Source organism: Pseudorasbora parva, chromosome 25, assembly GCF_024679245.1.
Source record: "Pseudorasbora parva isolate DD20220531a chromosome 25, ASM2467924v1, whole genome shotgun sequence".
Taxonomy (NCBI): domain Eukaryota; kingdom Metazoa; phylum Chordata; class Actinopteri; order Cypriniformes; family Gobionidae; genus Pseudorasbora; species Pseudorasbora parva.
The window spans coordinates 3,894,119-3,920,902 of NC_090196.1; the positions used below are offsets into that span (position 1 = coordinate 3,894,119).

Consider the following 26,784-nt stretch of genomic DNA (forward strand, 5'->3'; position numbering starts at 1 on the left):
CACTCTAGCACTGTGTTAGCAAGTTTTACGTAGACCACATTCACATTACCTTCAGAAAAACAAACATTCAACTTATCTGTTGAGAGCCAAAAACACCACCAGATAGTGGCCCCTGATGATGCAATGGAGATATTTTAAGATATCATACAGCTCTTCATAGGAAGGAAACATTTCTAAAACAAAATCTCTCTCTCCTAAAATGTAATTTCTCTGGTCAATTTGCAAATGGGCCTCTGTGGGAAGCAGCGTTGTTGTTTGCATGATAATCCTACTGTTGTGTGCCCTATGATTTAACAACTGCGGCTCGCATACACTCATTCTGAGACGCCCCCCGCCAGGCATGTCTTCATAAGCAAAAGGCTAACAAATGGTTTTAATAGCTTAGCCCACATAATGTAAAAACTCCCTTTAAACTTATTAATGCAATCAGGGGGGTCTTCCACAAATGTGCAATTTACGTGTCAGAGCGAGCAGGGGCGGTAACGACCAAACGGGGAGGAATAACGCTCCATACTTACTTTAAAGAACCCCCAGGGCACAACCTTTGACCTGAGAATAATCTCTGCCCATAAAAGAATGATTGCTTTTGTCTCCCTCCACTCCGACCGGCCGTCATTAAGGGGCTGCATTTATGGGCCGCCTCGAAAATGTGTGGCTAACAGAGAGATGCTTTAAAATAGACAGACACACATAAACGGCACCCACAAACACGCGGTCATTAGCAAAGCCAGGACGGACAGGAATAATTCTGTAGAGACACAGATAGCACATACACAGACTATCCTCACAGCGCTAAGATTTTATAGGCAATGAGATGTTAAATATAAATGATGGACATCTATGGATCTCTTGCTTATGAACCCTTTTTTCCTCGTTGCATACGCTCTTAAAAATAAAGTTTTTTTTATTAGCATTGATGGAATCTTTCAATTCCACAAAAGGCTCTTAATAGTGGAAAAGGGTTTCTTAAAATTATTAAAATATTCTTCACACAAAGAACAACAAATTATTATTTTAAGAACTGATCACAATTTTTGGACCAATGAGAGCAGAGTAGACCAATCACAACAGACTGGGTCATCTGACCAATCAGAGCAGAGTAGACCAATCACAACAGACTGGGTCATCTGACCAATCAGAGCAGAGTAGACCAATCACATCAGACTGGGCCATCTGACCAATCAGAGCAGAGTCGACCAATCACATCAGACTGGGCTATCTGACCAATCAGAGCAGAGTAGACCAATCACAACAGACTGGGTCATCTGACCAATCAGAGCAGAGTAGACCAATCACAACAGACTGGGTCATCTGACCAATCAGAGCAGAGTAGACCAATCACAACAGACTGGGTCATCTGACCAATCAGAGCAGAGTAGACCAATCACATCAGACTGGGCCATCTGACCAATCAGAGCAGAGTAGACCAATCACAACAGACTGGGCCATCTGACCAATCAGAGCAGAGTAGACCAATCACAACAGACTGGGTCATCTGACCAATCAGAGCAGAGTAGACCAATCACAACAGACTGGGTCATCTGACCAATCAGAGCAGAGTAGACCAATCACAACAGACTGGGTCATCTGACCAATCAGAGCAGAGTAGACCAATCACAACAGACTGGGCCATCTGACCAATCAGAGCAGAGTAGACCAATCACAACAGACTGGGCCATCTGACCAATCAGAGCAGAGTAGACCAATCACAACAGACTGGGCCATCTGACCAATCAGAGCAGAGTAGACCAATCACAACAGACTGGGTCATCTGACCAATCAGAGCAGAGTAGACCAATCACAACAGACTGGGTCATCTGACCAATCAGAGCAGAGTAGACCAATCACAACAGACTGGGTCATCTGACCAATCAGAGCAGAGTAGACCAATCACAACAGACTGGGCCATCTGACCAATCAGAGCAGAGTCGACCAATTACAACAGACTGGGTCATCTGACCAATCAGAGCAGAGTAGACCAATCACAACAGACTGGGTCATCTGACCAATCAGAGCAGAGTAGACCAATCACATCAGACTGGGCCATCTGACCAATCAGAGCAGAGTCGACCAATCACATCAGACTGGGCCATCTGACCAATCAGAGCAGAGTAGACCAATCACAACAGACTGGGTCATCTGACCAATCAGAGCAGAGTAGACCAATCACAACAGACTGGGTCATCTGACCAATCAGAGCAGAGTAGACCAATCACATCAGACTGGGCCATCTGACAAATCAGAGCAGAGTAGACCAATCACAACAGACTGGGCCATCTGACCAATCAGAGCAGAGTAGACCAATCACAACAGACTGGGCCATCTGACCAATCAGAGCAGAGTAGACCAATCACAACAGACTGGGTCATCTGACCAATCAGAGCAGAGTAGACCAATCACATCAGACTGGGCCATCTGACCAATCAGAGCAGAGTAGACCAATCACAACAGACTGGGTCATCTGACCAATCAGAGCAGAGTAGACCAATCACAACAGACTGGGTCATCTGACCAATCAGAGCAGAGTAGACCAATCACATCAGACTGGGCCATCTGACCAATCAGAGCAGAGTAGACCAATCACATCAGACTGGGCCATCTGACCAATCAGAGCAGAGTAGACCAATCACAACAGACTGGGTCATCTGACCAATCAGAGCAGAGTAGACCAATCACAACAGACTGGGTCATCTGACCAATCAGAGCAGAGTAGACCAATCACAACAGACTGGGCCATCTGACCAATCAGAGCAGAGTAGACCAATCACAACAGACTGGGCCATCTGACCAATCAGAGCAGAGTAGACCAATCACAACAGACTGGGCCATCTGACCAATCAGAGCAGAGTAGACCAATCACAACAGACTGGGTCATCTGACCAATCAGAGCAGAGTAGATCAATCACAACAGACTGGGTCATCTGACCAATCAGAGCAGAGTAGACCAATCACAACAGACTGGGCCACCTGACCAATCAGAGCAGAGTTGACCAATCACAACAGACTGGGTCATCTGACCAATCAGAGCAGAGTAGACCAATCACATCAGACTGGGCCATCTGACCAATCAGAGCAGAGTAGACCAATCACAACAGACTGGGTCATCTGACCAATCAGAGCAGAGTAGACCAATCACATCAGACTGGGTCATCTGACCAATCAGAGCAGAGTAGACCAATCACAACAGACTGGGCCACCTGACCAATCAGAGCAGAGTCGACCAATCACAACAGACTGGGTCATCTGACCAATCAGAGCAGAGTAGACCAATCACAACAGACTGGGTCATCTGACCAATCAGAGCAGAGTAGACCAATCACATCAGACTGGGCCATCTGACCAATCAGAGCAGAGTAGACCAATCACAACAGACTGGGTCATCTGACCAATCAGAGCAGAGTAGACCAATTACAACAGACTGGGCCATCTGACCAATCAGAGCAGAGTAGACCAATCACAACAGACTGGGTCATCTGACCAATCAGAGCAGAGTAGACCAATCACATCAGACTGGGCCATCTGACCAATCAGAGCAGAGTAGACCAATCACAACAGACTGGGTCATCTGACCAATCAGAGCAGAGTAGACCAATCACAACAGACTGGGTCATCTGACCAATCAGAGCAGAGTAGACCAATCACATCAGACTGGGTCATCTGACCAATCAGAGCAGAGTAGACCAATCACAACAGACTGGGTCATCTGACCAATCAGAGCAGAGTAGACCAATCACAACAGACTGGGTCATCTGACCAATCAGAGCAGAGTAGACCAATCACAACAGACTGGGTCATCTGACCAATCAGAGCAGAGTAGACCAATCACATCAGACTGGGCCATCTGACCAATCAGAGCAGAGTCGACCAATCACATCAGACTGGGCCATCTGACCAATCAGAGCAGAGTAGACCAATCACAACAGACTGGGTCATCTGACCAATCAGAGCAGAGTAGACCAATCACAACAGACTGGGTCATCTGACCAATCAGAGCAGAGTAGACCAATCACATCAGACTGGACCATCTGACCAATCAGAGCAGAGTAGACCAATCACATCAGACTGGGCCATCTGACCAATCAGAGCAGAGTAGACCAATCACATCAGACTGGGTCATCTGACCAATCAGAGCAGAGTCGACCAATCACATCAGACTGGGTCATCTGACCAATCAGAGCAGAGTAGACCAATCACAACAGACTGGGCCATCTGACCAATCAGAGCAGAGTAGACCAATCACAACAGACTGGGCCATCTGACCAATCAGAGCAGAGTAGACCAATCACAACAGACTGGGTCATCTGACCAATCAGAGCAGAGTAGACCAATCACATCAGACTGGGTCATCTGACCAATCAGAGCAGAGTAGATCAATCACAACAGACTGGGTCATCTGACCAATCAGAGCAGAGTAGACCAATCACAACAGACTGGGTCATCTGACCAATCAGAGCAGAGTAGACCAATCACATCAGACTGGGCCATCTGACCAATCAGAGCAGAGTAGACCAATCACAACAGACTGGGTCATCTGACCAATCAGAGCAGAGTAGACCAATCACATCAGACTGGGTCATCTGACCAATCAGAGCAGAGTAGACCAATCACAACAGACTGGGTCATCTGACCAATCAGAGCAGAGTAGACCAATCACAACAGACTGGGCCATCTGACCAATCAGAGCAGAGTAGACCAATTACAACAGACTGGGCCATCTGACCAATCAGAGCAGAGTAGACCAATCACAACAGACTGGGCCATCTGACCAATCAGAGCAGAGTAGACCAATCACAACAGACTGGGTCATCTGACCAATCAGAGCAGAGTAGACCAATCACAACAGACTGGGTCATCTGACCAATCAGAGCAGAGTAGACCAATCACAACAGACTGGGTCATCTGACCAATCAGAGCAGAGTAGACCAATCACATCAGACTGGGCCATCTGACCAATCAGAGCAGAGTAGACCAATCACAACAGACTGGGTCATCTGACCAATCAGAGCAGAGTAGACCAATCACAACAGACTGGGCCATCTGACCAATCAGAGCAGAGTAGACCAATCACAACAGACTGGGCCATCTGACCAATCAGAGCAGAGTAGACCAATCACAACAGACTGGGTCATCTGACCAATCAGAGCAGAGTAGACCAATCACAACAGACTGGGTCATCTGACCAATCAGAGCAGAGTAGACCAATCACATCAGACTGGGTCATCTGACCAATCAGAGCAGAGTAGACCAATCACAACAGACTGGGTCATCTGACCAATCAGAGCAGAGTAGACCAATCACAACAGACTGGGTCATCTGACCAATCAGAGCAGAGTAGACCAATCACATCAGACTGGGTCATCTGACCAATCAGAGCAGAGTAGACCAATCACAACAGACTGGGTCATCTGACCAATCAGAGCAGAGTAGACCAATCACAACAGACTGGGTCATCTGACCAATCAGAGCAGAGTAGACCAATCACATCAGACTGGGTCATCTGACCAATCAGAGCAGAGTAGACCAATCACAACAGACTGGGTCATCTGACCAATCAGAGCAGAGTAGACCAATCACATCAGACTGGGCCATCTGACCAATCAGAGCAGAGTAGACCAATCACAACAGACTGGGCCATCTGACCAATCAGAGCAGAGTAGACCAATCACAACAGACTGGGCCATCTGACCAATCAGAGCAGAGTAGACCAATCACAACAGACTGGGTCATCTGACCAATCAGAGCAGAGTAGACCAATCACAACAGACTGGGCCATCTGACCAATCAGAGCAGAGTAGACCAATCACAACAGACTGGGCCATCTGACCAATCAGAGCAGAGTAGACCAATCACAACAGACTGGGCCATCTGACCAATCAGAGCAGAGTAGACCAATCACAACAGACTGGGCCATCTGACCAATCAGAGCAGAGTAGACCAATCACAACAGACTGGACCATCTGACCAATCAGAGCAGAGTAGACCAATCACATCAGACTGGGCCATCTGACCAATCAGAGCAGAGTAGACCAATCACAACAGACTGGGCCATCTGACCAATCAGAGCAGAGTAGACCAATCACAACAGACTGGGCCATCTGACCAATCAGAGCAGAGTAGACCAATCACAACAGACTGGGCCATCTGACCAATCAGAGCAGAGTAGACCAATCACATCAGACTGGGTCATCTGACCAATCAGAGCAGAGTAGACCAATCACAACAGACTGGGTCATCTGACCAATCAGAGCAGAGTAGACCAATCACATCAGACTGGGCCATCTGACCAATCAGAGCAGAGTAGACCAATCACAACAGACTGGGCCATCTGACCAATCAGAGCAGAGTAGACCAATCACAACAGACTGGGCCATCTGACCAATCAGAGCAGAGTAGACCAATCACAACAGACTGGGTCATCTGACCAATCAGAGCAGAGTAGACCAATCACAACAGACTGGGCCATCTGACCAATCAGAGCAGAGTAGACCAATCACAACAGACTGGGCCATCTGACCAATCAGAGCAGAGTAGACCAATCACAACAGACTGGGCCATCTGACCAATCAGAGCAGAGTAGACCAATCACAACAGACTGGGCCATCTGACCAATCAGAGCAGAGTAGACCAATCACAACAGACTGGACCATCTGACCAATCAGAGCAGAGTAGACCAATCACATCAGACTGGGCCATCTGACCAATCAGAGCAGAGTAGACCAATCACAACAGACTGGGCCATCTGACCAATCAGAGCAGAGTAGACCAATCACAACAGACTGGGCCATCTGACCAATCAGAGCAGAGTAGACCAATCACAACAGACTGGGCCATCTGACCAATCAGAGCAGAGTAGACCAATCACAACAGACTGGACCATCTGACCAATCAGAGCAGAGTAGACCAATCACATCAGACTGGGCCATCTGACCAATCAGAGCAGAGTAGACCAATCACAACAGACTGGGCCATCTGACCAATCAGAGCAGAGTAGACCAATCACAACAGACTGGGCCATCTGACCAATCAGAGCAGAGTAGACCAATCACAACAGACTGGGCCATCTGACCAATCAGAGCAGAGTATTTTGCACAATAAAATGTGATGTTGACCATTAAAACACATCATCACAGTCTGTGAAAAGAGTCCATATAAGAGATAAAAAATAGGAGCTTTACAACATCATAATAGATGCACAATTATAAACTCGCAATATATGCTGTATATATTTTACATCTAGTCATAAACAGTAAAACACTAACTTAATAAAAATGATAGCTGTCCCGTAATTGATATAGTTATATATAGCCTATATTATAGTGCAGTATTTGCCTTTAATGCTTGCATGAGTTAGTTTATCAATGAACCGTTTCTGCAATGAAGGATGAGCGACACACAAGCATGCAAACTTTTCTCAGAGACTAAAATAATTGGTAAATAAGTTTTGGTGAGGATATTTGCATTTTTTGCTGCGCATCTGTGTCGCTTTATTGCATTGCTCTCGGTTTGAACACCTCGAGTCAGGAATTTGTCCACAAGCAATCAATACAAAGTGAAATGAAACATCACAGGCGATCAACTTCACAGCAGACGGAGTTAAACACCGCAGAGCCCGATGAGAACAAAGGCATGAGGACGACATGGAAACACGTCTCGTGCCCACCTGAACACACTGAGGGCGAAGAACAAAGACAACGCCAGTGAGCAGAGAGGCAAACAAATGAGCGCGCGCGGCCCGTGCAGGGTGGGGGTTTACAAACGGCTACAAAAGAAAAGACGGGTGCAGAAGTGTCGAAAGCAGCTGTGATTGAATTAAGCTCCAATGGCAGGAACCGTTACTGAGCGTGCCGGCAGACATCTCGGCGGAAACCGAAACGGGGAGGCGTGGCGCGGTCCCACCAGCTGCCTGCTGCCATTCACACCTGAGCACCTCTCCATCCTGATGAGAATTAATCTACTCCACCTCCTCCGGGACACACACACACACACACACACACACACACACACACACACACACACACACACACACACACACACACAGGGAATAGCTAATGAAGAAATACAACCTTGGCATGGGGGAGAGAGGATATTCATCCATTCATGCACTCACTCGCTCGGGTATGATCCCGCTGGTCTGAGTCACATGAGCATGAGGAGGAGGGATGGGCATTTTCCCAAAATACTGTATTCGAATAATTTGGCTCATAAAAATCGAATATTCAAATATTTAAACTAGGTAGGCTATTTTGAGAAAATGAGACTTTTTTTTTTTTATGAACATGTCGTCACCATTTCTGAACAAGCTTATGATTAGGCAATGTACACAACACGCTTATGTTTAACTTTTAAGACATTAAACAGTATGTGTAACGAAATACACTCCTACAGAACAAAAGCATTATAAGATCAAGCAGCGCGAGCGGAAAAAACACTAAGAACACACACACACACACACAAAAAAATTGGTTGTTTTTTGTTGGTTTAACGTAAAAAAGTAAGTGACCCTGGTCCCCTTAAAATTTTGAGTTTATTGAAATAAAAAATTTGAGTTGATACAATGAAGGAAGTTTGTTTAATAAATAGAAACTCAAAATATTATTGTATCTGAACCTCATACAAAATGTGATAAATCATGAAAATAGCACAATTTGGGATGTTCACTGCGTCATCAGAAACAAAACACACACAATTACCCAATATGCTTACAAAATCTGTTAATAATATTTTAATAAAGGTTGTCTAATCTCAAAAAATATTCATCGTATTAACTCAAAATTTAAATTTCAATGAACTCAACATTTTAAGGCAACCAGGTTACTTTTTTTCTAAATAATTTTTTACAGTGCACGAGTCGGTATATGGCTGTCCTGTTTGTATTACTTCTCATTTTCATATTGAGAGAAACGATAATATTATTGGATGATGATATTATTATCGGGTGAGAAAATGCGCCATTGACAGACGTTGCGGAGAAAAAGATAATGGTTAAGTGAAGTTTAAAGGAACACTCCACTTATTTGAAAATAGGTTTATTTTCCAAGTCCCTTAGAGTTAAACAGTTGAGTTTTACCGTTTTTGAATCCATTCAGCCGATCTCTGTATCTGGCGGTAGCACTTTTAGCACAGCTTAGCATACATCATTGAATCAGATTAGACCATTAGCATCACGCTCAAAAATGACCAAAGACTTTCCACTATATTTTTCCTATTTAAAACTTGACTCTTCTGTGTACTAAGACCAACGGAAAATGAAAAGTTGCTATTTTTTTTAAGACCGATATAGCTAGGAACAATTTTCTGTGTAATATCACTGCGCCGCTTCACCCATGGGACCGCAGCTAGGTTCCCTGATTATTACGCAGGTATGAGAGAATAGTTTCCTATCTATAATCGGTCTAAAAATCTAAACTTTTCATTTTCCGTTGGTCTTAGTACACGATGTAACTACAGAAGAGTCAAGTTTTAAATTGGAAAAATATTATCTTCGAAAAAATAAAGTCTTTGGTCATTTTTGAGCGTGATGCTAATGGTCTAATCTGATTCAATGATGTATGCTAAGCTGTGCTAAAAGTGCTACCGCCAGATACAGAGATCGGCTGAATGGATAAAAAAACAGTAAAACTCATCTGTTTAACTCTAAGGGGCTTGGAAAATGAGCCTATTTTCAAAAAAAGTGGAGTGTTCCTTTAAGTGAAGCACTGTGTTTTCTGTTCTTAAACCCTCGATGAAACTTAAAGCAAGCATTTGTCTCGAGATCATTTTGCTATCATAAGTAATCTCGCTCTACTCAGGGTACAGATGTGCTTCGCCGCACTCGTGAACGCAGTGACGGACACTTTCCTCATTCGGCTGGTGTCTGGAGTTCATGAGATTCTCGTTTGTTCTGGTGATATTATTAATTTCATGAATTCATTTTATCAAAAGTAACTCCATTTTGTAAGATCATTTTCAATTTTCATCTAAGTAATTCCAAACGTCGTGAGGCAGACGACGACATTATGTGATCAGATACACTCAACTTACTAACACACTCCACAGCGCCACCCGGTGGATTGACTTATAACTGCGAGATTTAGAGGGATTTATCATAGATTCAGTGCAAATCAATGCAGTAAAATTCAAATAATATTTTTAGCTTTTCGAATATTAATTACAGATCGAATATTCCACTATTCGAATATTCGTGCTCACCCCTAATGAGGAGTGTGTGAAAGTGTTATCACTCAGCTACATTACGCCCTTTAGCTATTTTTCATACACAGGATTAGGGATCCGGTCAAACCTTGGAAGACAAACAGAAAAGGAATATTCCATGGAAATGGTTCAAAGCGCCAGGGAGAAAGCACTCTCAACCCCCACACTAACTTTGGGTCACTGGGCCAAATAAATGCTTTGGGTCCCAAACTAATAGCTTAATCTCTCGCTCTTATTAAAGACTAACAGTTTCCATTATGATCTGAGCAGCCTAGATGTGTTTGAAAGGCTGAGGCACAGAGAAGGGAAAGATCTGCACAAGCCTGGACTGACACTTTAACCAACAGGCCGTGAAACACGAGGGAAACGCGGACGCATGCAGACGCACTCGCTGTACACAAATATGAATGAAGACCCAGATAAGCCCTAAACAACTCAAAGATATGCCTAGCTCTGCTCCAAAACCCCTCTGAGGGCTCACAAACAAGCAAAGCAAAACAACACAAAAGCAGAGCGAAACAAACAAGGGGACAAACCATACAAAAGCAAAACAGACAAAACAAAAACAAAGCAAAAAACAACACTGAAAACCCTTATAAGTTGATTGAACTCAATTGATTTGAGTAAACTCGTTCCCTCAATTCAATTGAGTAATGGAGTCTCCCAAAACTTGTATATTTAAGTTCACGTAACTTGGTGCTCACGTTCACCAAACTGGATACACCAGAAGTTCAGCACACCATGCTGGGTACAACCAGTCAAAACTTCAGCATGCATTGCAGCATGAATAAATTATACATCTGAATTGTAATACATTTTCTTTGATTTTCTTTACTATTTGCTTTTACTTTTGCTCGTTTGTTCTGATGTTTTTGTAGCATGTTTTATGTTCAGAGTTGATCTGTTCATCGAATTAAAAAAAAAAGTCACCATTGTAGAGATTCATACACGGATTCTTCATGTCTGTGCATGTCTAGCTAGTGCCGTAGATTTAAACATTTTGTGCACAAAAAAATAAAATAATAAATTGTTCAATTACCACAAGAGTAAAGAATCTCATGGATATTTTTATTAATATTTCAAAACTATTAATAACTGCTTTGACAACCAGAGCATTAGACTCTGCATGAGATCAGGGATTCTGCCTATATATGATGATGTTATCATCGTCAATAATTAAACAACATCACTTGATGATATTTCCCTTGACTTTGCGTTTCTTCACAAATGTGTCTCAAACACAAAACAGCCAGAGAAACATTATATTATAATATTATACAGTCAAGGGTCAAGAGCCCAACTAAAGCAAACACTGATCTCCATCATGGTGACTTCAAACAAAACTATTATTTCCATAAAAAAGAAATGGAGTCAGTCTGGTTAGTTATAAGTTAGTTCACATATTATTATTATGTTTAGTAACTTACGAATTTTTACTTATCGATTTTAAGATTGCACACAATGAAAAAGTCTTCATCTTAATTTGAATCAGCAACAGAAAAGGACAGCCTTTTGTAAATGTCCTCCAATCAGTGAATTAGTTCTCTTGTTGCCAGACAGAACTCCTTGAATGGCCAATCACATCAAAGCAAAACCAGAGTGAGCTATTTTAATTACTTATGATTTGAGTTCATTCAACTTGAAATCTTAAGTTTATGTATTTTGTAGGTTGATAAGTTAAACTAACTTATATTTTTGAGTTTTTGGACTAAACTAGTAATATTAAGTCAAGATTACTTGATTTGTTTAAGTAAAGACAACATTAGGGTTAACAGTGAAGACAAGACAGAACAAAAACACAACACAAAAGCAAATTAAAACATTAAAATAAAAGACGAATAAAGTTAAAATAGACAGAATAAGCACAGTAAAAGCAACATGACAAAACAGAACAAAAAAACAAAAACAGAACCCAAAGTAACAAAGGCAAAACAGGCAGAACGAAAAACAAAACGAAATGAAAGAATACAAAAATAAAACAAAAAGCTAAAACAAAAAGCAGAACAAATAAACAAAAACAGAGCAAAGCAATACAACATAAAGCCACACAAACAAAAAACAACTAAAGCAAAGCATTAAAATAAAACAGGACACAATAGAACTGAAAAAAAGCAAAACACAACCCAAAATAATATGAAAAAACAACACAAGACTAAAACAACAACAACAACAAAGCAAAAGCAAAAAAGATCAAAATAAAACAAAATGATAAAATACAAAACAGAACCAATAACAGAAGAAAGCAATACAACACAAATCAAAAATAACAAAACAAAAGATGGAACCCACAGTAATACAACACAAGGGCAACACACACACACACACAAAAAAAGACACTAAAAGCAAAACAACATAACAGAACAAATAAAATAAAAAAACAGAATCAAAAGCGAAGCAAAACAAAACAAACCCAAACTGCACGTGGTAAAGCTAATTCTTCAGCAGTGTGTTATTTGTGCAGTGGGCAGTTTCATAATGACACAATACATCGATATGAACATTACCTACTGTATATACTGCCCATACACGTGTGTGTGTGTGTGTGTGTGTGTGTGTATGTGTGTGGTTTCATGTCTGAATGAATATTGCATTGTTAGCTTAGCATCATGCTAACAGCAAACGCTACTAGAGCGAGCTGCCATGTGTGCTTTCTGCCGTGTAGGCTGCTAACCGGGTTTTGGCAAAGAGCCCAAAACACACATCGTTCTGTCTCAGGGTCACTTCTGGAAACAACGCTCAGAGATCCTGTATCAGGAGCCACAGTCAGTCAGTTTGAGCCTTCTAGCATGTGTGGAAGTAAGCGTTTAAGAAAGTGTCCCTGATTGAGGGGGTTTGGCTCAGGACGGGGGTCACCTCCAGGACTCTGGCTGCTGACCAAGCTGCCCCGGGGCCGCCAGGGGCCAGATGAGTCCTGAGGCCCCTCGAGGCTCAGGGTCTCCACACAACCAGGACTTCACCTCTAATTCTGCAACGCACTAAATATGAGCTGATGGGGCGGTGAAGGTCGAGGCGGGACTGCAGCGCGACGAAGGAAGCCGATATATGAACACGGAAAGCTTGAACCGATTTCAAAACATAGCCATATCACACAATAGCCCTATTCAAGCGCTAATGCTCCCAATTCTCCTACTTATGCTACGCTCTAAAAGTATGTACTCTTTTTGTGAAGAAAAAGTTATAAATACTTTTGAGTGTCCACATGAGAAACAATCACCGTCCGAATGGGGCTTTAGTCTAAACACAGGAGGTAATTCGGCCGGGGATTTTTAGGCAGGTGATGGGACAACACAGTCTCACCCCTACTCGTCAAATGTTGCCGAACGGTCAAGGGACCCTGACGTCAGCTGTTGACGCACAGGGTACCCCTAAATCGGCATTTTTCGACGTACTGGGTAATCCACTGATTTCAATGAGAAACCTAGGACGTCATAAACAGACGTGTTGGGCATGTGCATGTTATCGTCATGATGGAATTTATTGGGTTATAATTTTTCCATTATGACATGTTGGAGTGTGATTCTCAATTTAATCAGCCAGCACAATTGTATTTACATTTATTTACGCTATGATACACGTTTGAAACAGTAGTCAAACCCCACCCCGCCCTAAACCTACCCATTTGCGTATTATATGATATAAAACACAGGCTGTAACAGACAACAGGCACACTTTATTGAAAAAGTCCAACTATTCCGAGGCCAAACGATTGAATTGTGCGAAGAAAAGACCCAAAAGCAATCACCGTCTCTATCCGCGGCGCGCGGCGCGCGGCCCGCGCCCGTGCGTCACACTGAAGACGCCACAGGCAGACCCCTCGGCGTCACGCGATGGACGAACTGGGAACCCAATTGCTTTCAGTGGGAAACCTTTGGCGTCAACATTAGACGGCAATTCTATCGGTATGAAATCGCGCTGAAGAAGTCTCATTCAGAACACATCGCGATGTTTGGCATCAGATCACGTGTGCCACATGTTGGTGAGTAGTCATACACATTATGTCCTAATATTTGATATAAAGTATTTTCTGCTTGTCGTTATCGATCATGTTCAGTCACTGCATTGTATCTGTCATCATCTCCACTGAGGCTTTGCATTTCTTTGCTTTCTAAATAAACACACCTTGCTAATAGGGTAATTTAACACTGTCACGTGACGTGCTATAGACCTTTAAACAGTTGTTAATATTTAATAATAATTACTAGTGTAGTTCCAACGTGGCATTTGTAGTAGAAGCACAATAAAAATAAAAAAAACAACACTTGCCACGCGTTTACCACAGTATTGGTAGTTTTAATGTGATATTTGTTGTAAATAAACAGTAGCCACAACAATTACCATGCTTTAAATGCATTTTAATGTAAAATCCAAATATTGTTATTTAAATAGTATACTTTATAATGCTATATATTATATATTATGACTTTTTTCTCTCTTTCTTTCTTTTTTTTTTTTACCTGAAAAGACCAAAAGGGCCTCTCGGACTCAGTCAACCCATTCTTGTTTGTGGAGAAGTAACAGAGAAAACCGAAAGCTGCAACAGCAAATATTTGTAATGGTATGTATGAGTTGGTTTGAACCCTTTATCAAACATTTTATTTAGCATTTGTTGTTACTTATTCTTACAAATCCTATAGCTCAATCAGTAAGAACATATTCCCAAAGTCTTAATAATTCACAAGATTTAACAAGTTGTCAAATTCGTATGATTCTCGTACATATAGCTCTGAAAAAAATTAAGAGACCACTTAACATGGATTTCTAAATGTTAAGTGGTCTCTTAATTTTTTTTTCCAGAGCTGTATTTGTATATGAAGAGTTCAGATGCAAAAGCCTCAAAAAGCCACTTCGGTCACATGACATCAGATATTCGATTATTTTTTCTTAATCAGATCAGTTGCACTGTTTATAACGTCCCGTTTGCATGTAAATAATTTATGTGATCACAAAATCAAGTGAGTTATCTACATTTTCAAACAAATTCATATGATATAGCTTGCTATTATATACTTTTAATAATGGGAATGCACACATATCTGTGAACTTACTACATAAATGTATTTAACATTTAATTATGCAACGTTTTTTTACAGCAAGAAACAGTTATGTATGAACTCACAACTTGCATGCAATGTAATACAATTTCCTCTTTCTTTCTGTCTTGCAGGATTACTTGCAGATTACTTTTATTTATTTATTTTTGTTTAAAAGATCTCTACAATATCAAACTCAACAGCTCTTTTAAGAGTCAACCCTCACAAGAGCTCCTAGTGATTCTCAGCGAATCTTGCCATAATCAGCCCTTCACAGGTAAAGTTGAATATTATCAGTATCAGTATATATACTAAAGTATATACAGTTTTAATATATATACTAATCAAATGCTCACCTTAATCTTATGATAAATTAACTTTATTGTAACTGTCTTAATTTATATGTTTTAAAAACAATAGTATTTGCTTCACAGAGTAAGTGAGACTTTCTTGTTTTACAGAAGAGAAGAAAGACCAGACCTTATATCGAAGCAAGCTAAGAAAATAAGTCATTTGTTTAGGGTGAGGAAGGAAGATGGACATCTTGTGCCCGAAGAAGACAGAAAAGTGCGCAAGTCCATTGGTATTGTATTGAAGCAATGCTGTAATATGTAGTACAAAATTTGATGTTGATCTCTCAAAGGACTATTCATTTCAACAGTGATCATTCTTTCTACTCTGATAAAATACGTACCATTATTCATGTCTAAATCTTTTAATAACTCCTAAAATAAGCAAATGAGGTTCTGTATCTTGGATTTATTTAAAATGGTAAATATTTGTTTTCCCTTTTTGATACAATTATTATTAAACTTTTGGCCTTCAGTTCTTAAAAACTGCACCGTCTGTTTGTCTTAGATAAAAGCAGACAAGTGTGGGAAAAAGCATTTAGTTGTTATAAACTCCATGTATTTCTCCATTGTTTTGTAGACCATGGATGGTTCTGGGTAGCTTTAGAAGATAATGAGTTGGGACATATTAGGAATCAAATAGTAAATGTTCTTTGAATTATGTGTAATATCTGGTTAGTTCTTTGGCTTGAAACAAGGCCTTATACTCCACAGACTAAACACATTGCATTTGTGTTTTAAGATGGATAGCAAGAGAAGGCACAAATTCTACAGGAAAAAGATGTGCTGCCAAGGAGGAATACAAGAGGCAAAAACTCTGCTCTCTGAGAACTATACATGGCCATGGGTGCTTCATAAGCATGGTAAGTCTGGTGCCTGGGTACCTATTTCTTAATTCTGTCCATGAAAGTTGTATTGCAGTATTTTAACAATTTTATATTGTAAAGGCTATCACAAGTGATGCTCTTGAAACAAGTAACTAAAGAAATCTAGCATCACTGACAAAGGCTCAGAAGAGACCATGCCTTTCTAAAAGATCTTTTAAAAGATCTACTGTTTAAAAGGTTGCTGTTGATATGGGTAAATTAGTTTTTGTTCAGTACTTGGCTAATATTATGGGCTGCAATATTATACATAATGCTTCAATGTGTATATTATTTTATGTACTGACTGCTGCTTTGTAAATTTAAATCAGGAATTGGCATTTCTGCCCATTTTGAGGTGGAGAGTTTACTGAAGAACATAGGTTAACCTGACTGTACATTAAACGTAATCTGAATTGTGTTTGTTGTTTTACTTTTAGACCAGGACTGGAGAACACCGGATTATACGACTTCTTCCTCTGGTTGAAATAAGGCTACACAACATCAGTGATCACATCATCTGTACATTGATTATACTGTAGGGTACAAGTGGGCGAACTGTTTAGAAGAAGAAGAACATGAACATGATAGAGGGAAGAGACAGAAACCAGTCTAGTTGTAATAATGAATCATTATTTTCCAACACTATATCAAATCTGTTTTCTGTATCATAGTTGACTGGATGGGATTATGTGGCACTCATTTGTGTGGCTTCAGCAGCTGTGAATGGATTAATATGATGTTAATGTGTTTTTTAAAACCCATTTTTATTTATCTTGAATCTTATTTGACTTTATTCTACTTTATTAACTGTATACTGTATCCTCCAATAAAGTGTTGAGTGATAAAGTATGGTGAGTATTGTGTATGGTGTTTGGTACAGTAAATACACATTCAACCAGTTTATTTAGGTTATCTTATTAATTACCAAGAATATTTTACTTGAGAAGTAAACATTTTTTATCTGGTTATATTATATTTGGTACAATGCTCCAAAAAGTTGTATATACTTGCATGCTGTGACAAGTATGTCAGTTTTCAGTGAAATAAAGGGAAGGATTACAAACACTTCAAGCTTAACTGAAGATGATCCATGTTGATCATTCTGGTACATCTACTACTGCAATAAAAATTAAAGCATGCACATTTTCGATGCCAGGTACGTGAAGAGGGTGTAGATGAAATTGTGACAATGTCTCTTGTTATTTTACTTAATGGTGCATTGTCCTATATTTAATAGTAATAATGAAGTGTAAATAATATAAATAGTTTTTGTTTACTCTGGAAAATGGATAATGGCAAGTTGTTGCAGGTTCATCCATTATATTTATTAGTGTTTATCCATAAAAGAAAAGAAAACTTAATAATTATTATTTTAAAACATTTCTTTCAAATATTTCTGTATTTCATCAGATGGTCTTACAATATCAAAACCTATACACAAGCATGACGTTAGAATAGAAAAGACAAAATACTCTGATATTTAAATGTGACTCAAAGTTTGTTGTCCGTGATGAGGAGAATAGATCTGTGTATGTTGTACTGCCCTTACACCTCCAGGGACCCAGTAGTGGCCCCTGGAAGAGCAAAAAAAAAGCATATTTCAAATGGCTTTAACTCAAAGTCTGGTTAGCGTATCACAGAGAAAATTGGCAGGACAACTGCATATGCAATGTTTACTAAATAATGTTGGCCACAGTTTTCAGACATATATGGAAAGCTGCCATAAAGGTTTATTTAAAAGTGCTCACAGTAAAATATACAATTTCAGCTTGGCCCTCATATATGTCATAAAGGTTTACACAATGAACATATTTTAATATCCAGTTGTCCATTAAATATGTAATTTACTTAACATTTATTGTTTCATTATGAAACCTTTTAAACTACATTACCCATATATCTGTCATTGTATCAATGCAATGGGAAACATGGCGCTGTAGTTCATAGAAGTGTGCTGAAATGCTTAGGGTTAGGGTTGGGTTCTCAGTAAAGGAGTCATTTCTCACAACATAGCGACACTTTATAGTTAGCTTAACGTATAACTGACGTAATAATAACACCAAAACATACTTTGTAACATGAAACGCCGTTTTATATGGTTAAAACAGATAGTCCAATCACAGCGCGTTCTGCGATAAAGTCACAGCCAATGACAACCCAGCTGAACAGAGGCGTCACACTTCCTTGTCCATTTATGGTAAATTATGTCACATCTCATCCGGTTCAACTGAAGGGGTAGATTCCTTAAATATTTAATATTTAGGCTGCTAAACATTTATTTATTCTAATTAAATAATAAAACTCACATTTTAAAACGAAAGTCTTCTTTGTGTGGTTAAACTGATGCATAATAAATATATTTGAAAGAGAAACCTTTTTCTATGCAATGGTCTACAAGCATAAACTTCTTTAAGCCATCCTTTACAATCTGACCTCTTGGAATTAAAACAAATATAACAAAAGCACAATGAATGCACACAATTTTGTAAGCATATTCCAATATTTAATGTCAAACAGTTTAAATACAAATGTAGAGCCCATATATATATATATATATATATGCAAAAAAATAACATTTTACATTCTAAACTTTAATACTATATATTTGCAATTATTGTTCACTTTTATTGTAACTAAATTAAATGCCAATTAAAATAGTTGATGATTATTGTAAATGTTAACCATTTTCAGTAAGAAAATACTTCTATAAAGTACATTCATGTTACAGTTACATTAACAAGGTAGTGATATAATGATAGTGAAATAATGATAGAGGTAGTTATGGTGGACATGTACTTAAGTGACCATTGTAATAAAAGTTTTAATAAATAATTAATGATTTCAAAAGGTATTAACTCTCACTATCTTCATTTGTTCAAACAAACAACAAATGCAGAAATATACATTGGACTATGGCATCATGAAGTCAATGCATGACTAGAACTAGTGGATGGCAATAGATATGTCCTTCACTAAATCTCCTGATGATAAAGGCATAGGCAGACATCAAGAACAGTTTATGAATATTGGTTCTGCATATATCAAAGAGATCATAAGACTCCACAGACTCCATGTGAAGACTTTGAGACACTGTGACAGAGCAAAGGGTGCACTTCACTGGACATGTCCTATGCATGCCCAAACAACAACACCCAAAAACACTTATGAAGTGGACACCACCAGGAGGATGCACAAGATAGGGAAAAGCAAGGAAGATATGAGACAGATGTTTCACGAAGACCTCAATGCCGGTGTTCCATGAGAAGATGTGAAAACGTGGCCACAGATCGAATATGTTGGAGGACACATGTTGCCCAATGTGCCCAGGACAGGACATGATGATGATGTTGTCAGTTTATACATAACTGTAGGATTTATTTCTGTAAAAAACGTTGCATAATTAAATGTTAAATACATTTATGTAGTAAGTTCACAGATATGTGTGCATTCCCATTATTAAAAGTATATAATAGCAAGCTATATCATATGAATTTGTTTGAAAATGTAGATAACTCACTTGATTTTGTGATCACATAAATTATTTACATGCAAACGGGACGTTATAAACAGTGCAACTGATCTGATTAAGAAAAAATAATCGAATATCTGATGTCATGTGACCGAAGTGGCTTTTTGAGGCTTTTGCATCTGAACTCTTCATATACAAATACAGCTCTGGAAAAAAAAATTAAGAGACCACTTAACATTTAGAAATCCATGTTAAGTGGTCTCTTAATTTTTTTCAGAGCTATATGTACGAGAATCATACGAATTTGACAACTTGTTAAATCTTGTGAATTATTAAGACTTTGGGAATATGTTCTTACTGATTGAGCTATAGGATTTGTAAGAATAAGTAACAACAAATGCTAAATAAAATGTTTGATAAAGGGTTCAAACCAACTCATACATACCATTACAAATATTTGCTGTTGCAGCTTTCGGTTTTCTCTGTTACTTCTCCACAAACAAGAATGGGTTGACTGAGTCCGAGAGGCCCTTTTGGTCTTTTCAGGTAAAAAAAAAAAAGAAAGAAAGAGAGAAAAAAGTCATAATATATAATATATAGCATTATAAAGTATACTATTTAAATAACAATATTTGGATTTTACATTAAAATGCATTTAAAGCATGGTAATTGTTGTGGCTACTGTTTATTTACAACAAATATCACATTAAAACTACCAATACTGTGGTAAACGCGTGGCAAGTGTTGTTTTTTTTATTTTTATTGTGCTTCTACTACAAATGCCACGTTGGAACTACACTAGTAATTATTATTAAATATTAACAACTGTTTAAAGGTCTATAGCACGTCACGTGACAGTGTTAAATTACCCTATTAGCAAGGTGTGTTTATTTAGAAAGCAAAGAAATGCAAAGCCTCAGTGGAGATGATGACAGATACAATGCAGTGACTGAACATGATCGATAACGACAAGCAGAAAATACTTTATATCAAATATTAGGACATAATGTGTATGACTACTCACCAACATGTGGCACACGTGATCTGATGCCAAACATCGCGATGTGTTCTGAATGAGACTTCTTCAGCGCGATTTCATACCGATAGAATTGCCGTCTAATGTTGACGCCAAAGGTTTCCCACTGAAAGCAATTGGGTTCCCAGTTCGTCCATCGCGTGACGCCGAGGGGTCTGCCTGTGGCGTCTTCAGTGTGACGCACGGGCGCGGGCCGCGCGCCGCGCGCCGCGGATAGAGACGGTGATTGCTTTTGGGTCTTTTCTTCGCACAATTCAATCGTTTGGCCTCGGAATAGTTGGACTTTTTCAATAAAGTGTGCCTGTTGTCTGTTACAGCCTGTGTTTTATATCATATAATACGCAAATGGGTAGGTTTAGGGCGGGGTGGGGTTTGACTACTGTTTCAAACGTGTATCATAGCGTAAATAAATGTAAATACAATTGTGCTGGCTGATTAAATTGAGAATCACACTCCAACATGTCATAATGGAAAAATTATAACCCAATAAATTCCATCATGACGATAACATGCAAATGCCCAACACGTCTGTTTATGACGTCCTAGGTTTCTCATTGAAATCAGTGGATTACCCAGTACGTCGAAAAATGCCGATTTAGGGGTACCCTGTGCGTCAACAGCTGACGTCAGGGTCCCTTGACCGTTCGGCAACATTTGACGAGTAGGGGTGAGACTGTGTTGGATGGGAGAAAAACACTGACATTCTGGATTCAGACGGCAATAAAATCACAGACTAGCCGCTGTTAATGATGAAAATACCTGACGACCCCACGAGAAACACTTACCCTGCGTCCCAATCCGCATACTATCATAGTATGCGGTATAGTATTCGAAAATAACCGTCCGAATAGGGCTAAAGACAAGGAGTTTTCAAGAAGAGTTTTAAACCCTGTTTGACCCCTGCGGAGCACCGTATTGTTGCTCGTCGCTGTAATTCGGATGCATTTTAAAGACCTAAAGCCTGCACTTTTATTACTGAAACGCTGCAAAGTATTTACAAGAAAAATCTTTCATCACCGCTTAAAAGAGAAAGAGAAGAAAAACACGTAACTATTAGAAATGAGCCGTTATTACGGCAGAAATTAACGTTATATGGGTTAAATATATAGCATTGTAGGCTCTTAATTTATTTCCGCTCATTTCCACATTTTTAAAATGACATCTTCCTATTTTTAAACAGGAAATTTAAATAATTAAACAATTCATAATTAAATTAAACAATTAATTTAAACAATTAAACAATAATTAAACAATTAAAAAATAATATTATTAAATTAAATATGATTTTATTCTTATTATTCCAAACATATGAGTTTTATCACTGAGGTGAATTAATTAATTTTTACAGATGTCCATATGAGAAACGATTATCGTCCGAATAGGGCTAATGATATACCTGAAAAACAGCAAAAATTATTCATAATTAAACAACAAAAGTTACTATTATTATTAATGGTAATAATTTAAGTATATTATATAATACATCATTTTATTTTCTGGAAAAATGCAGTATAAGGTACAACATCTGAACGGACACATTTCTCACAGAGCCGGAGAAATATTCTAGACACGTCTATATTAGATGATAATTATGCCTCATTAACCTAATCATTGATCACTGCAGCTCACCATCACAACACTAATGAATGTTTACAGATTAAAAACACGCCACTGATATGATAATAGAAGGCATACCGGACACACGCAAACTATTAAATGTTTTGTCTTGACATCATATTGAATAATGTAATGTAATTATAATAAATGACTGATAGCACTATATAATCAATGCTCTTTTCAAGAGAATTTTAATGAGTTTAATTTAATAATAAAAACCTTTCGATTACAGAAAGGGACAAACAAATCTTCAATATCTCTTAACAAAAGTTTAATTTTAAATGTATTTATTTGTTTGTTTATTTAACAGCAGCATAAAAATAAACAATAATAAAATATATTATTATAAATCAATTAATGAAACCCCATTTATGTACACCGATCGGGCATAGCATTATGACCACTGACAGGTGAAGTGACTAACACTGATGATTTCTTCATCACGGCTCCTGTTAGTGGCTGGGATAAATTAGGCAGCAAGTGAACATTTTGTACTTAAATTCAATGTGTTAGAAGCAGGAAAATTGGGCAAACGTAAGGATTTGAGCAACTTCCCTCCCATTCTTAATACCCTTTGCAGCTCTAACAGCTCCAGCTCTTCTGGGAAGGCTTTCCTCAAGGTTTAGGAGTGTGTTTATGGGGATTTTTGCCCATTCTTCTAGAAGCTCATTTGTGAGGTCAGGCACTGATGTTGGCCTGGCTCTCAGTCTCTGCTCTAATTCATCCCAAAGCTGTTCTATCGGGTTGAGCTCAGGACTCTGTGCAGGCCAGTCAAGTTCCTCCACACCAAACTCCTCATCCATGTCTTTATGGACCGACGCTTTGTGCACTGGAGCGCAGTCATGTTTGGAGAGGAAAGGGCTATCCTCAAACTTTTCCCACAAAGTTGGGAGCATGAAATTGTCCAAGATATCTTGGTATGCTGAAGCATTAAGAGTTCCTTTCACTGGGGGCCAAGCCCAAACCCTGAAAAACAACTCCACCCCATAATCCTCCCTGCACCAAACATTACACTTGACACAAAGCAATCCGGCAAGTTCCGTTCTCCTGGTGACCGCCAAACCCAGACTCGTCGATTGGGATTGTCAGACTGAAGCGTGATTGGACTTCTGCGCACTGTGACCCTTAGCATGCGCTGACCCCGCTCTGGGATTTAACACTTCGTGGCTGAGTTGCTGTAGTTCCCAATGGCTTCCACTTTGTTATAATCCCACTAACAGCTGAGCGTGGAATAGGGCTGAACGATATTGTGTTTTAACATCGACATCGTGATGTGCGCGTGCGATAGTCACATCGCCGGAACATGCGATGTGAAGGGTCGTAGCCCATGGTGTGTTAAGAGAACGGAAGCACACAGTAAACACGAGTTTGTTGCTGGAGTGACATGCACGTTCCGCGAGCCTGCACAGTGATTGGTTCGCTGTGCCGCTGCTCACCGCTCACAGCCAAACATTCACTGCTAAAATGCGCAACGAAGAGGATCCGAAGAGGAAAAAAAAAAGGTTCCTACCAGAAATCCTCTTTTTGGGACTATTTCAGCTACATAAAGGAGGAAGTTGAACAAAAAGAGGTAACGTATCTTTGCATGGAATGTCTTGTGGCCACAAAACAAGAAAACACCACCAATTTGTTTGATCACTTAAAATGGCACCACAAAGATCTTTACGACGAATACAAAGCAGGGCTCGACATTAACGCTTGTCTGGGACATGTGGGTGTTTTAAAGGGACAAGAGAATTTTACTTGACTGACGGACAAGAGCCTGATAAAAACAAAAAATAACTAGCGAATCACAAAAATGCAAGAATGTTTGTGCATTAATTTAGTGTAAGTGGCGATCGATTGTGGATGAATGATAATAAGGTTGCGCTGTTGACGCTCGTGCAGCCTCTCGAGGAGAAATCACAACACTAGAGCGGTTTCCTGAATACCATCACGACTGTAAATGACACTGATTTCATTTGACAGCTCCATAAACAACTCATTAACATTCACTTAACGTCACTTACATTTTAGATGCAATATTTAGTGTTGTTGTTCTATTTCAGCAGCGATAGTCGTTCGTCTCACTCATAGCAACAAGTGTGAACGATTCAGCGTTTGAATGAATCGTTTGAAAGAACGACTCAGTGACTCGCTCATTAAGACGGTCATCTGCTGCCACCTACTGAAGGTTTAGTTTCATGTTTGCACATACTTTCAAACATTTGTTAATATCACAGAATGGTAATTATTGACTTTAGCCTGGATTGATGGCTCTCAATATCGCAATATATATTGTTGGGGAAAAAAATATCGCAATGTAATTTTTTTCAAATATCATGCAGCCCTAACGTGTAATATTTAGTAGTGAGGAAGTGTCAGGAATGGCCTTGTTGCACAGGTGTCAGCCTATCACGGCCCCACGCTTGAGTTCACTGAGCTCCTGAGAGCGACCCATTCTTTCACTAATGTGTGTAGAAGCGTCTGCAGGCCTAGAGCTGGAGTTATACACCTGTGGCCATGAAGAGATCGAACACCTGAACTCAGGGATTTGGAGGACTGTCCTAATACTTTTGGCAATATAGTGTATGTATTAATTATACACTAACAAGTAGGGATGTATGCATACAAAATAAATTATGTATATTATTTTAAATCTAGGTAATAAAGCTTTATTATATATTTATTTATAAATCAACATAAAAATAAATAAATAATAATGAAACTATTTATGCATGTATGTGTTTATTTTCACCACACATGTATAGACTGTCTATAAGTCAATTTCACAGTCATCAGCAGTGCAGTTCAACTTCCCGAAAGCTGCTGGCGGTCATTGATTTAACCAGGAGACTGTGAAGGACTTCCCAATCCTTGAGATTGATGGAACTATAGCTAAGGTTCGGATACTTATTTATTGACCACAGAGAGGGACGGGGCTCAGGATGAAAGAGGGGAGACCTCTGACCCCTTCTCTGATGTGAGAGTTCGTTAATGGAGCCGGTCGGGTGGGGTGGGGGTCGGTCTCAGGACAGAGCAAGTGGAAAGCTTTTTAAGATGACCTAGCCAGCGTCTCTTTCTGGGAGAAATTATAATGCATTATAATTCTGTTGTATCTTGTATAACTTACAGTTTCCTGGCTTTGAAGATCTCTGCAAACTCTCGGACACTCCTCAAGGAAGCCAAATCCAGCGTCATGGCTTCAACACGAGCCTTGCTCTGGAGAAAAAGAGAGAGAGAAAGCGGCAGATATTATACCAGCTACATCCATCACGATCACACTGCTAACAAACTGAAAGCCACAGCCCACACATCCCGCTCTAACTCACTGAACACTTCCCACCCCAAACCCTCCACTCCATCTCACGGACACCATGAAAAACAACTCCATCTCCCTTTGCCTAAATCAGGGGCGCATTTTCAATAGGGAATGTTGCACATTCTGTGGCAGGGGAGCATCTCAATATCCTCTTTATGGCATTTTTATGACCCTCCGCACTGACTGTATCCGATCTTTCCTCCGTGCATCCTGTGCTTACACTAAGTAAACGGCGAGGCAGTGGCTCCCTTCTTTCATAATGTCCATAATGGCATATAGAACAGGCTCAAGGAGATAAATAATGTATGAGCCAAGCCAAATCCACAATAATGGTCTCTCTCAGTGCTGGCTTTTAGGTGTACCTTTGATCATAGCAGAAGACGATCGATATGAAGGAAGACACATAAATCACTCCACAAAGGAAGGATCAGAGTCTCGCTGGTCAGAGGTCAGCACAAGTTCTCTTGAGGTGAGTCAGTGGGAAACTCTCAGCTCTTAGTGTATAGACGCACCAGCAAAAAAAAAAAAGAAATAAACATTTACAAATCTTAATCTTGAATGTGAATCTACTTGTATAACTAGCCTGTAGCTCTGATCCAATGTCATTAAGACAAGCAATAAATAACTAGATAATAATCTTGATTTACACTGCAATTTTTTATCAGTATTTTTGTCACATATGATAAGTGAAACTTGTATATTATATTCTTTCATTACACACAGACTGATATATTTCAAATGTTTATTTCTTTTAATTTTGATTATTATAACTGACAACTAAGGAAAATCCCAAAATCAGTATCTCAGAAAATACTTAAGACCAATACAAAGAAAGGATTTTTTAGAAAACTTGGCCAACTGAAAAGTATGAGCATGTCCAGCACTCAGTCGGGTCTCCTTTCTCCTGAATTACTGCAGCGATGC

At 39.7% G+C, this 26,784-nt stretch overlaps 1 protein-coding gene and 1 long non-coding RNA gene across 3 annotated transcripts in view; one reads left to right on the plus strand and one right to left on the minus strand.

Annotated features, from left to right (window-relative positions):
- wwox (WW domain containing oxidoreductase) overlaps positions 1-26,784 on the minus strand; it is a 250,812-nt gene that overhangs the window by 133,696 nt on the left and 90,332 nt on the right. Inside the window, exon 6 of the mRNA XM_067437062.1 lies at positions 25,672-25,760. Coding sequence (XP_067293163.1) covers positions 25,672-25,760 — 89 coding nt within the window. The remainder of the gene's footprint in view (positions 1-25,671; positions 25,761-26,784) is intronic.
- On the plus strand, positions 14,656-17,256 carry LOC137065479 (uncharacterized). 2 transcript variants are annotated; one of them, XR_010901652.1, is made up of 5 exons: positions 14,656-14,746; positions 15,356-15,498; positions 15,683-15,804; positions 16,314-16,434; positions 16,875-17,256. It is a non-coding gene; the product is annotated as an uncharacterized lncRNA (long non-coding RNA). The 2 variants fall into 2 exon arrangements; XR_010901651.1 differs by lacking the exons at positions 14,656-14,746; positions 15,356-15,498 and having other exon boundaries at positions 15,676-15,804.